The 14,001-nt window shown below is 41.9% G+C and overlaps 1 protein-coding gene across 1 annotated transcript in view; it reads right to left on the reverse strand.

The window, feature by feature from the left end:
- The window catches only part of epg5 (ectopic P-granules autophagy protein 5 homolog (C. elegans)), a 70,198-nt gene extending 56,517 nt beyond the window's left edge, over positions 1 to 13,681 (reverse strand). The window contains exons 1-8 of the mRNA XM_042331897.1: positions 13,627 to 13,681; positions 10,204 to 11,283; positions 8,258 to 8,498; positions 6,259 to 6,395; positions 5,597 to 5,704; positions 2,682 to 2,755; positions 1,651 to 1,765; positions 242 to 356 (exon numbers count right to left, since the gene is read on the reverse strand). Coding sequence (XP_042187831.1) covers positions 242 to 356; positions 1,651 to 1,765; positions 2,682 to 2,755; positions 5,597 to 5,704; positions 6,259 to 6,395; positions 8,258 to 8,498; positions 10,204 to 11,283; positions 13,627 to 13,677 — 1,921 coding nt within the window. The 5' untranslated portion in view covers positions 13,678 to 13,681. The remainder of the gene's footprint in view (positions 1 to 241; positions 357 to 1,650; positions 1,766 to 2,681; positions 2,756 to 5,596; positions 5,705 to 6,258; positions 6,396 to 8,257; positions 8,499 to 10,203; positions 11,284 to 13,626) is intronic.
- Between the last annotated feature and the right edge of the window lie 320 nt (positions 13,682 to 14,001).

Below are 14,001 nucleotides of genomic sequence, written 5' to 3' on the forward strand. Positions count from 1 at the left end.
TCATGTAAATAAATTGTTTTGTCATTATGAATGTAGATTGACATTCCTTCATTCAAAATGATACATGGATTGGAGAAAAATAAACAAATATAATTCTGGCATTCAGACTGCATCATTTATTCTTATTGTCTTTTGCTAATTTTACACTTTATCAAAATGAAAAGACAGATAATGCTTTGGAATAAGTGAATATAAAATGGATAATGGATAAGAATAAATGATAAAGAAAAAATCACATTACCTTTGACAGTTATACCAAGCAAGTGTTTGAATAGTTCATGGAAAGGAAACTGTGAAAAAAGGGAAACCAGATCATCCTCTGACATGAGTATCCAGCTGGTATCAGGATCTTCATCCTAGTTAGAAAGAGAAAAAAAAGAAACCAAGCATTAAGCATTCAATTATATTAAAAAAACAAAATGTTTTTGGAGCGTGGGCCTGGAGATGAGGGGGCAGAAGAATGCCAAATGAGCAACATTCTAGAGTCAGAGGAGCAACTCTAGGAACAGAATGCAGAGATCGGGTGTAATAATATTGTAAAGGGATTCGAAATCGCAAAGTTCAGAAACGTGAAGCAAGTAGTTTCTGGTAGAATAGGGAAATGGGGGTTTGGAGCTTGGTGTGGGAGAAAATATGGACTGTGGAGTTTTGTATGATTCATAGGTTACAAAGGGCGGCACTAAAGAGACAATGAGGAAAGCATTGGAGAAATGTAGATGAAAAAAAACATGGATGAGATTTTCAGTTATGTGGGGGATGAGGTAGGTACAGAACTGGGCAATGTTCTCTGGATGGATGATGTTCTTGATGGTAGTTGTTCTATTTTCATGGCAATTGCTGTATTTCTTTTAATAGGACTAGATTACTATTACAACAACCACCATTTCTGATTTGATGTTTGATTATTTTATTACTATATTTTCAATGTCAGTTTTGATCACACTACTTTATAGTCTATTACTACTTGAGAGACATCAAGGCAATACAGAAGGGCTACAAAGAAGCTTTACGAGGATGATACTGGGATGAGAAGTTTTGCCTATGAGCAGAGACTGGAGGAACTGGATTTTTTTCCGCTGGAAAAAGGGGTAACCTGATAGAGGTCTTTAAAATTATAAGGGGTTTTGATAAGTTAATAGAAAAAAAATTATTTCTCCTGGTCAGTGTGTCAGTGACTGAGGGTATCAATTTAAGATGGTTAGCAAACGAGCAAATGAGAAGATTTTTTTTTCATGCACAGAGTAGTTAGAGTTGGGAGTGGTGGCTGAAGCAGAATCCATATAGCTTTCAAAAAAGAATTAGATAAATATCTAAAAAGGAGTAAACCACAAGTGTATGGGGAAAGGTGGGAAGATAGATGAACCAAGCCTTGAAGAAACTAATGGGATCCTTGGTTTAAAGGCAAAGAATATAATAATAATCATTGGCGCCTTATATCTTTGAGAGTACTCACAGCTGACAGATACGGTCGGCCACATGGCTTTCTTCTAAATTTACAAAGTTCTATAAGCTTCCAGTTTACCACTGGTAATGCAAACTTTCATGCTATTTTTGGATCATGTGAGAAAAGCAATACAGATTTTGTTTTCCAAACATACATACATACATACATATATCTATATATAAATATTTTAATGAATCTGTAAATACCTCTTCACCACCTTCATCTACCAGGGTCCAGTTCTGGGAGTTTTTTCCTGTCAGAGCAGCTGATAATGGCTTTTTTTCACTGGGTTTCACATTTAGCAAAAATTCAGCTCGATGTCTGTTTTTCAAAAATCATAAATTTTCAATAATTTGACATATTTCACATGATTAGTTTTACTCTGGCTAGTGGGGTGTGAGTGGAAACCCATGACCAGGTTTAAGAGAATCTAAACCAGAGTTCTACATATGTATACCACCTACATATAATAATAATAATCCTTGCATTTGATATAGCACTTTTCACGTCGGGAGGACGTCCCAAAGCGCTTCACAGAACACACTGTAAAGTGAATTGACTGTATATTTGTGGGCGAACGCGGCAGCCAATTGCGCACAGCAATGTCCCACAAACAGACGTAGATTGAAAATGACCAATTTATTATTGTTTTGGGTTTTTTGGAGGGATTATTATTAGGCGTGTGGAGTAAGGAAACTTGCCCAAGGTTTCGCCCTCTGCCTGGAATTGAACTCAGGTCTCTCGCTTGCAAAACGAGTGCTCTAACCACTGAGCTACAGGACTCCACATATGGACATTTCCCTGTGCCTAGAATGAAACGGGCACTTTCTCCCGAGACAAGCATCCTGGCTATTTATTTTCAGAGGCTATTAGATGCAGGTTGGCGAGTGCCAGGTCTTATGAAATTCAGAGACCCAGGTTGGCGAGTGCCAGGTCTTGTGGACCTCAGAGACGCAGGTTGGTGAGTGTCAGGTCTTATGGACCTCAGAGTCGCAGGTTGGCGATTGCCAGGTCTTGTGGACCTCAGAGACGCAGGTTGACGAGTGTCAGGTCTTGTGGACTTCAGAGTGTGCGTATCTCAAATCAGGTCGCTATCAATACCTCATTCGAAATGGCCTTTCAGGGTGCATTTATGTAACTTACACAGCCAGGGAAAGGGACATTGGACATGAAAGAAAACCTTTTTTCAAAATAGGAGTACAATTTTAGTAAATTTTTTGAATGGAATAGTACTCACTTGATTGGTGACATAAGTAAGGCTAGAGCTTGCATGAATAGAAATACACCTGAAGGATGACCAAGAACTTTTATCTGAAATAAAAAAAAGTTTTTATTAAATTAACTTAATGTATTTGAATTAACAAAATATTCATTCAATGGTTCTGTGGAAAGTTTCACATTGTTTTCTGATCAACTATCTAAATGGATTACATAATGAGTATAATAGAACTACAACAACAACATTACATTTGTATAGCGCCTTTCACATTAGGAGGACGTCCCAAGGCAACCAGTGTTTTGGACCCGAGCTGGGGGTCGGGATTGGGGAAGGTGGAGGGCAGGGGGGGGAAGGAGGGTGATCAAAGGCACGGTCGAAGAGGAGGGTCTTGAGATGGGTCTCGAAGGAGGCAAGGGAGAGGGCGAGGCGGAGGGACTGAGGGATGGAGTTCCAGAGGGTAGGAGCTGAGTGGCTGAAGGCCCACCCGTCAATGGTGGGGCGAGCAAGGTGTGAAGCAGGCCAGAGCTTGCTGAGTGGAGGGTTGGTAGGGGGTTAGAAGGTCGCAGTGGTAGTGGGGAGCAAGGCCATGGAGGGCTTTGAAGGCGAGGACCAAGATCTTGAGCTGTATCCTCTGTGTGATGAGAAACCAGTGGCGTTGCGTGAGGATGGGGCTGATAGGGTCACAGAGGAGAGAATATTCGGGCTGCAGAGTTCTGGATGATCTGCAACCTATAGAGGGAGGAGTTGGGGGAGCCTGACAATCAGGGAGATTGCATAGTCTCAAGCCTGGATGTTATGAATGTATGTATAAGGGTTTCGGCAGCCTGTGGTGTGAGACAGTGGCCGAGCCGGGCGATGTTGCGGAGGTAGGGAAGGCAAAGAGTGTCATGGCACAGATGTGGCATACAAAGGATAGTTGACGGTCAAACAGGATGCCAAGGATCCAGACTGGCTTAGTAAGGTGGAGTGTCATTCCGTGGATGGTGAGGTGTGGAGGCGCTGACGGGAGCTAATCAGGAGGGCCTCGGGCTTGTTGACGTTCAACTGAAGAAAATTAGCTCTCATCCAGGACTTGATGTCTGGTGGACATTCTGTAAGGACAACAGTGGTCCTGGAATCGAGGGTGGAGGCAGAGAGATAGAGTTGGGTATCATCTGTATGCACGTGGAAGTTGACCTGCATATATGTGGAAGTTGACCCCATATCTGCGGATGATGTCACCAAGGAGCATATGGATATTGAAGAGGAGGGGACCAAGGACAGAGCCCTGAGGAATGCTGCATGAGATGGTGCAGGGGCTAGAGGAGAAACCGTTTATGGAGATGAAGTGGAGACAGTGTGAGAGCTAGGATCTGAACCATTCAAAGACAGAACCATGAAGGTTGAGGTGAGGAGAGGTGGTGGAGGAGGATAGAGTGGTCAACGGTATCGAAGGCAGCAGAGAGGTCAAGGAAGACGGAGAGGCAGAGAGAGCCCTAATTGCAGATGGACAAAATGTCATTTGTCACTTTGATCAAAGCTGTTTCTGTGCTGTGGGCGGCATGGAAACCCGATTGGAGCGGTTCATGAAGGGAGTGGCGGGAGAGGAAGGAGCGAAGCTGGGAAGCAACGACTCATTCCAGTACCTTGGAAAGGAAAGGGAGGTTGGAGATGGGGTGATAGTTTGAGAGCAGGGATTGGTCCAGGGAGGGTTTTTTAAGAATAGGAATGATGAAGGCTGTTTCTAAAGGGGTGGGAACGATGCCAGTGGACAGGGAGAGGTTTACGATGTCTGTGAGTAGAGGGGCAAGGAGGTGGAGCTGGGAGGTAAGGAGAGGGGTAGAGATGGGGATGAGGGAGTAGGTGGTCGGTTTCCTGAGGGTTATACTGGTGGTGAGAGTGGTGTTGAAGAGAAAGGAAATACAATGTGCAGAAACAGCATAATTATCAGTTTTTAAATCCAACTGTGAGCCTCTTTCAAGTTTCTCTGCCTTTTTCTTGACGATGAATATTGCTGTCATAAAATTTCAGTAACACTGATAGCCACAAATAATAATGCCTTGTTCATGTAATCACTGTTCAAGTGTGAGCCTGGATATGCAGTTTAGACTGGCTATGAGTGAAATCATATCAGATCTCAACTGTGTTTTTCATGGGTTTGCACGCACGCACACACACGTGAACACACGAGGGAGCACTGAATCCTGTAATAAAAAGCAGTTACCCCAGATAATACCAATGTATCATCTACGAAAAAGCTTAGTACAGTAGACATAAAACCTGTGACTCTCCTGATTTACATGATTCAATGCAAAGTGCGTTTTTGGGTAGTGTTCTGAACCACCATAATTGTATTTTGGCCTTTGTAGAGATATTTGCAGTTTACGAATTCAATATTGTTGAGAATAAACAGTAGTACCTCTTTCAAAAATTGCTAACTTACAAACTATAAATCACCAGCTATGAAGGCAATGCACATTGGAAGCTTCAGAAGTAAATATAGGAGGCAACACAGGGACTCCTCCTGCTCTTGTAAATTTCTGATTCAGGATTTCAAAAGGCAATATCAGAACATATAACAAGAAATATTTCTTTCTGCAAAGGGGTAATTAACCACTGGAACAGATTACCAGGAAAGATGGTTGAAGCCAGAATACTGGATTCATTTAAGAAATAGCTTGATGCTGCAATGGGAGGATTTTAGGGTTGGCATTTTGGAAGGATGAGATCAAATGGGCTAAATGGCCTTCATCATCTAAACCTCTTCTGAAATCTGTTGCGAGATGTATACAATACCATTATTGTTATTTAATCTCAAATATTTCATCTCATTACAAAACTGCTTAAACTACAAATATGATTAGAATTAATTAAAAAATATATAATTGTATGTGAAATGTTTAGACCATTAAGTTAAAAAGTATTAAGATTATACAATTTTCATATAAACATACCTGTACAAATGGAACTGCCCATTTACTCACACCTGCTGGACATCTGAGGATGTGATTCAGCAGAAAGAGATGGTCACCAGTAGAGCCAAGTCGATGTAATACAACAACCTGAAATTATTAATGTTTATTAAGAACTCTGGAAAAGCTATTAAATTTAACCAAACAAACCAAAATGAAAATGTCTGTTTCCTGTTCCCTCTTAGTTACAAAGCTGCAAATCTCTCTTCTAAAAATTATACCAAGCCTAACATTAGTTTAATGCTATTCCCCAGCAATGCTCAACAGATTACATTTCTATAATCATACAGTGATCCCTGTAATCATCACAAACTACTATGAATGATCAATTTAACTTGGATGATTGTTGGCCAGGCACCAAGAAATAAACCATAATCAAAGATTAACAACATTGATAATACGAGGCTCAAGAAGTCCATTTATGTTTCACACTTCAAATTTCCCACAACCTCAATCTACAAATTGTAGGAAAATTATGGGAACTGCCATAGAACAACAGATTTTATACACTATATATAGTGTATATTGGTATTTTAAAGAATTTGCTTTGATTTGCTCTGTAATGAAACCACAATTGACTTACATTCACTCAGATCAGATAATATAATAATGTGAAGTATAATGTGCATATTACAACTTCATACCAATTTCTGAAGCCAGAGAAGAATGTCACCTTGGAACTGACCATCTTCAATTATTCTTCGAGTGAAACTGAAGAGTACACTGATACAGTCCTTTAGAAACTGCATATCTGAATGGCTGCAATCAATTTCTTGATTATCTAAATATCACAAAAAAATTACATTCTGTGGATCTAATATTAAAATAAGTATTGGTAAAACTATAATACAAAACGGGGGATTTTGACCCTATGAAGAAAATGGTCTCACCAAATTGTAACATTACAGGTTAGAACAATTTTTTTAAAGCCTTTGAGGCGACTGTTTCACTTTGAAGGGAAATAGGACCATCTGAAACATCCAAAATGTCACCATCCTAGCCCTTGCCAGGCTCCACTGAACATATTGACTTCAAAATCCTCACACTCATCTACAAATTGCTTCCAGGCACCTCCGTACCTCTGCGACCTGCTTACTCCCACTCCCATTTCCTCTGCTTGGCTGTCTCCGAACTCAAACTTGTTCCTTGACCCTTCCATTCCATCATCACGGCCGTGCTTTCAGCCGCTACACCTGAAACTTTGGCACTCTTTCCCTCAATCCCTCTGCCTTGCGTCCTCCTTCCCCATTTTCAAATCATGCCTGAAGACATTCCTCGACTGCATCTACAGTCACCGCCTCCCTCCTCCAGCTTAGCAAAAGGGTGTGCCAATGTTAAGCATTCCAAGACACTACCCTGTGTAAAGGTGCTATAGAAATGTTAGTTGTTGTTGTTGTTGTTCTCAAACTATACTTCTTATTAGCCTTAGGAACACAGACTTAAAATGTAAGATTGTGTGTCATTTTAGAAAAGTAATAATTTGGAAGCAGATATTTCATAGTTGTTTTTAAGATTTTAAAATCAACTCTTTCTTATGCTTTTTCTCATTTTAGTATTTTTTGCAATTGCTAGAGCCAGAAACTTGTACCTTTATTATCTAAACCTGGACAAATCATGTACATAATTTGGCCAGGTTTAGGTAATAAAGGTACAAGTAGAAATTGTAAAGTTTTTCTAGATTTCATGCCTGTTAATGTTCTATTGAACAAACAAGCCTGTAAGGCATTCTCGGATTCTATTCACCCTCCCAAGTAGTCAGATTCTTAACATAAATGTTTAGAAAACATACTGAGCAGATGTACACAAATGCCTTTGTGACTCAGATCATTAGTTAGGATTGCGCAAGAATAGCTGTCAAAATAAAACAATTTTAAACGTAAAGGGGTCAAAGTGTTTCAGAATAATTAGCAGATTTTCTCAGCCTCAATCTGACTGTTGCTGTTCCAAATACTGCTTTGAAGTTAAGAGATTAAGACAGTTAACAGTATTTTTTAAACAATGAACATGCAAATATATGGATAATTTCACTCTAATTCAGGATCTTACTCCTGCAAAACCTCCTAGCTACAGATGAACATAAACACGTGTTCACTTATAGCACAATTGTAGCATAAAGCACGATATTTCCCAAAATGTACGCAGAATGCCGGACAGTTTGCTTCAAAAAGCTAACCGGCTTCTCACGTACTAAAAAATGTCCGATTTTGTATCATCAGGTTTCTCCCAACATCAATTTGTGCACGTTACAAATGGTGCACAAGGTGGCATTGGTGGCAACCTGATGATCACCAATTCTCCAATTTTTAATGTCAGGAAGCTGATTGGCTTTCTAGTGCATATACAGAGAATGTGGAAGTATTGACCAATTACATGGCCAAATAACATTTGACAATTCAGAGTCATAATCTTGCCCAATCCTAACTAAAAGAACAGTTTTATAACAGCTTCTGCAGCTATATTAACTGATATACCTTACAACTTAATTAGCAGAAAGAGCTCATTTCTGCACTTTGTCAATGTCTCTAGTATACTAATACCCAACTTGAAGTATGCAACTGTTAATTAGTTATTGCCTAATCTTGCATTCAGTTTTGTTTTTGAATAGAATTTGGTAAATTTTGAATCAAGTTATAATAAACCAACCTTGTTTTTGCAAAATTGCTATTGCTCTAAATGCTGGTGAACTGTTCAACAACCTATAAATGTAAGATTCCACCTGTAGACGAGAAAGTACTGACGTATAAGCATGTAAAGCCAGTGTTTGATGCAAATGATCAGCTTGGACGTCCAACAACCGTTTCAGCTCCCCAAGAACCAATGTGTTCATCTCCACAATCTGAAATCGATGGTAACCTGAAACTTTTGCTTGATCGGCACAAACTCCCTGCATAGAAATTACAGGATAATTGATAAACATGGTTAAAAATTGGTGATGAACAGAATATGCACCATCTCCAAACAAAACATAGGATTATAAAGCATTCAGCGTAAAATTCATTTTCTAATTTTCATCTAAACACTTTTAAGAACAAAATACTGAACAAGAAAAATGTACATTGGCCCTGAGCATACCATTTCTAATGAACTAAATACATTACAAAATTCTATTTGTATAGAGCCTTTCATGTCGGGAGGATGTCCCAAGGCGCTGAATATCGTTGACTCTTCCTAACTTATGCAGTCTTCATTGGATTCGTGCGTGTATCAGTGTAAATCTGGAAACAAACTGGGAGTATAATTGGATCTCAGTATTTCTCTAAAATTGGTACTTCTTTCACCTTTCCTCTCACTCTGTAAACATTGAGGATGTCCATATACATTGAGTTGACTCGATTAACAGCTGGACTGAATTTATCCATACTGTCTGTTAGTAGCACTCTCGTTTCCTAGTCAAAAGTTTGTGAGTTCTAGCCCCACATTAGGACTTTAACTTCACAGACTTGGCTGACATTCCAATATAGTGCCAGGGATGTACTGCATTACTGGAGGCCATTCTTTGTATGAGTTGTCAAACTGAGGTCCCATCTGCCTGATTTAGGTGGACATTAAATATCTCATAGTACAATTTGCGAAGAGAAGGGAGTTTCTTCAGGGACAAACAATCCCTGAAATAAAATTGGTCATTCACTTAATGGATGTTTGTGGGACGTTATTGTGCGCAAATTGATTGTTGCGTTCACCTACAAAATCTCACTCCACTGTACAGTAAATCCTGTGAAGTACGTTATGTACCTACCGATGTAAAAGGTGCTAAATCAAATGCAAGGATAATTATAAAAATAATTATCCTTGCATTCGATATCGCACCTTATTACTTTGTCGAGACGATTCAAAGTGCTTCAAGCATCTCATTTGAAAGATGCAACCTCCGACAATGCAGTGCTCCCTAGAACTGCATGGGAGAATCAGCCTGGATTACGTTTCGAGTTCCAATTGGTGGGCAGGGGAATCTTGAGTCCACACCGTTCAGATCCAAAGTGCTACCCAACTGAGTCTAGTTAAAACCGAAATAGTGACAGCATGACAAGACCCATCAAGAAAAGTGTGATCCATGTAACTAAGTATTTTTCTACATAACCAACTGTGGCTTCAGTGACATTCCACCTTCAGACCTGAAGTAGAACCATATTATGATGAAGTTCAGACACACAATAATAATAATAATAATCCTTGCATTTGATATAGCACTTTTCACGTCGGGAGGACGTCCCAAAGCGCTTCACAGAACACACTGTGAAGTGAATTGACTGTATATTTGTGGGCGAACGCGGCAGCCAATTGCGCACAGCAATGTCCCACAAACAGACGTAGATTGAAAATGACCAATTTATTATTGTTTGGGGTTTTTTGGAGGGATTATTATTAGGCGTGTGGAGTAAGGAAACTTGCCCAAGGTTTCGCCCTGCCTGGAATTGAACTCAGGTCTCTCACTTGCAAAGCGAGTGCTCTAACCACTAAGCTACAGGACTCCATGGTACAACTTTGTATGTCCACAACACATTTGTTCGGCCACGTGTAAAAGACAGGTGTTAACTTTCATATTTGTTATTACATCAATTAAACATTATTATGATGGATACCAAGTTTACCTGTATGATTAATTGCTCTTCCTTAAATGTCCATAGTCTCTTTTTTATACTCTTATAATTCGACATCATTGTTTGTAATTCCACTTCAGCCAGGAGCAGCTGTTTTCGACATCTCCAATAGTTCATAAGAAGCTCAAAAAGATCATTTTTATCTTGATTGGCCACAGAAAGAAAATCTTCAGTGTACGCATCAACATTCTCCAACCATGAGCCTGATGCAAACATTTTCAACTCTTCTTTTGAAAATGGTATAATTTCTGGTTCAAGTGGGATCTCTGGATACAGCATTTTGGAATGGGGTGAAAGCTGTGGTACAGACTCTTGGTTTTCCTTCACCTTCACAACCAATTCAGGATACAACTTTTTAAAGGTCAGTTGTGCAGGAAGATCTTTCATTATGCTATGCAGCTGTGTATCAAGTATATCTTGCTCTCCGTCACCCAGTGTTAGGACAGCGGGTCTCTTAAAATCTTCCCTGCTCTCCAACTCTGAGTCTGGTAAATCAACAATTGTCTGTTGTGAAGAAGTTTTATTGTAGTCCAAAACAGCTTTGGCCAATGAAGCACTACCAATAGCAGATTTAAAATCACCAGTCGACTGCAAGTGTTCTGTTGTTTCACTACTAGTGTCACTAGAGCAAGGCAATACATTTTTTTCTGGAAAATGAACACTCTTTGGCATTTCTTGGTTGGCTGTAGTAACTCCAGAGGAATAAAGGTCATGGTCTGGCTTAATTATTTTTGTCTGACATGCCTGAATCTCATTGTTATGGCTCAACCCAGTTTGCTGAACTGCATGAGGACTTTCAGATTCAATAATCGTCAAGGACACAGATTTTTTACACAATTCAGACTCTTCACTGACAATATTTTTCAAATCAGTTACAGGCTGATTTGAAGACAACTCTGTTCTCTCATCATCAGATTTTGAAACAATTTCTTTTTGAGTCTTTTTAACTTCAGTAAAAAAAGATGAAGAAACTTCAGATATCTCTGAAACACTAGAAACTGATTCTTGGTTTGATTTTAGTTTTGAACGCTCTTGTTTATTGGCTTCTGCAGTGGCTTTTTTCCTTTTGTCCTGAAATACAAACCACATTTACAGTTTAGCTTATTACTAACATGGTTTCACGTGTAATAGATTCCACAACAACAACTTGGATTTATATAGCGCCCTCCACGCCAGACGGCGTCTCAGAGCGCTTTACAGTAACGGATCCTGGGACTGAGCCAGGGAGAGGGGGAGGAAGGTGACCAAAGGCGCGGTCAAAAAGAAAGGTCTTCAACAGAGACTTGAAAATGGGGAGGGAGCGAGACAAAGTGAGTGAGGAAGGCAGTTCCAGAGCCCTCGGGCATAGTGGCTGAAGGCACGGGCCGCCGAGGGTCGAGCAGAGGACTCGGAGGAGGCCAGACCCAGAGGAACGGAGGCAACGGGTACTGTTTTGAGGAGAGAAGTCAGAGAGGTAGGGGGTTGCAGAGGAGTGCAGGGACTTGAATATAAGGGTGAGGATCTTGAAATTGATCCTCTCTGGGATAGGCAGCCAGTGCAGTCTGGCAAGGACTGGGGTGATCGGGAAGCGGAGTTTCGTACGGTGAGAATGCGGGCGGCAGAGTTTTGAATGATTTGGATTTTATGGATAGTGGTGGATGGGAGACTGGTGAGGAGGGCGTTAAGAGTATTCCAGCCGAGAGGTAACAAAGGCATGGACCAGGGTTTCAGCGGCTTTTGGGGAGAGGTATTGGTGGAGACGGGCGATCCGTCGGAGGTGGAAGAAAGTGGTGCTGGTGAGGGACCGGATATGGGAGAGGAAGGATAATTGGGGGTCGAACCTGACGTCTAGGTTGCGTTCGGGTTCGGAGAGTTTTAGGGGGAGGTCGGGTAGGTGGAGGAGGTGAGAGCCGTGAGATTTTAGATGTGATTCCTAAAATCTTAGATAGAATTTTAGATGAAATCTAAAACGAGATTTTAGATAAGATTCCACTCCTGTACAGTACTTGGATGGTACAGTACAGAAGTGGATGTATGGAATTGGAGGGAGGAAGAAACTCCCTTCTCTTTTTGAAACTGTAGTGCTACAGGATCTTTAACATCCACCTGAACAGGCAGATGGTACCTCAGTTTAATGTCTCATCTGAAGGACGGCACCTCTGACAATGCAACACTCCCTCAGGACTGTATTGGAGTGTCAGTTGAAGCTATGTGATTCCAAATCTTGACGTGGATCTTAAACCCACAACTTTCTGACTCAGATGTGAGAGTGCTACCACTGCACCAGGCTATTGCTATGGCTAGATTATTACAATCTCCTCTGGACCACCTCTGCCACATACTCCTTCAGCTCTACAAATATGTTCCTCGTTGCACATTCTGAGATCAATGTCAGGAATGAAATGCTTGTGTTCTAGATGAATTCATACTGCTGACCATTAACTCAAAAGGTGAAATGCATGGGTCAGCCCGATTACTTATGTGCGCTGTTACCAACAGATCACAGGCAGAAAATATCTTCACGAAATGTTTCTCTCTCTATAAACAATATTTATTTGTCATTTTTAACTCAGTCTAATTTCCTACAAGTTGCAACTTCCAATACACAACACCGCACGCCATTTTTACGCCATCATCTTCTACTCTGAAAGAAGTGGGGTCTCCTCGGAGCTGAACTGGCTACAAGGTGGCATACTTGGCAAAGAAATGTCAGAATCGAGTCTGTCAGTGGTTATAGTTGTCAGTGATTTGTCCCTCTGATTCAAGTCAGTCGTGTCCGAGCCAAGAGATCTCGATTAACATTTTGCTTGTAATTGGGTTGATGTGTATAGGTAACATCCCTCACGTTAATAAATATTTTAGCATACACCGCACAAGACCACCACACCGCTTACATGATGATTAACCTTCAGCGCCCAAAATCAGATTGTCCTACTTTATGAACACGCTTTTATTTTTCACAAACACGCCGTTGGTTCATTCCGTGCAGCCAAAGGGGCACGGAGCGCACACCGGGCACTTAGGAAAGGCTCAGAGAAAGGGCTGCTGCCACCGCTGCCAAAACAACACAACTGAAACTGAAACCGAAGCCGGAGGGCGGAGTGAACCTGGAAAGGGAACAATGTAACAGAATATTATTAATAAGAATAATAATCCTTGGATTTGGTATAGCGCCTTATCATGTCAGAATTCATCTATTTGTTGAACTTATTGGCTGTCATGGAGTCTAAACCTTTATTACACACAGGAGACTGACACCTGCAAAACCACTGACTGACTGTTTTGTTTTGTTTACTTCGTCAGCGGTTCCCCCCCCGCGGGCCCGGGTCTCCGCAGGGGGTCGGGGGGTGGGGAGACCGGCGAAAGCGGTCGCTGCCGCCGGTGCGGGCCGCGGGAGGGGGGAGAGTGAGGAGCGGTCACGGCCGTTGCCTGTACCTGGGCTTTACTCGTCTGCTTAGGTTTCTTGGAGCGAACCACTTCCGCCATCGTCGGCCTCTGCGCGCAGGGCGAGTCACGAGGGGCGGGCGGGTCACGTGCGGCGTAACGGTCGCTCGCTCGCTCGCTCGCGCGGCTCCGAGCCAGCCAGCCCGGCGCGTGCGCACCGAGCTCCCCGCCCACCCACGCGCAGTCCCGACCCAGCCCAGCGCAGGCGCACTGAGCTCACCGCCCACCCACGCGCAGTCCCGACCCAGCCCAGCGCAGGCGCACTGAGCTCCCCGCCCACCCACGCGCAGTCCCGACCCAGCCCAGCGCAGGCGCACTGAGCACGACGTCGTCCCTCCCACCCCCCCCCCCCCACCCCGACCCCCC

The sequence above is a fragment of the Callorhinchus milii genome, unplaced genomic scaffold, assembly GCF_018977255.1.
Source record: "Callorhinchus milii isolate IMCB2004 unplaced genomic scaffold, IMCB_Cmil_1.0 Scaffold1, whole genome shotgun sequence".
Lineage (NCBI taxonomy): Eukaryota > Metazoa > Chordata > Chondrichthyes > Chimaeriformes > Callorhinchidae > Callorhinchus > Callorhinchus milii.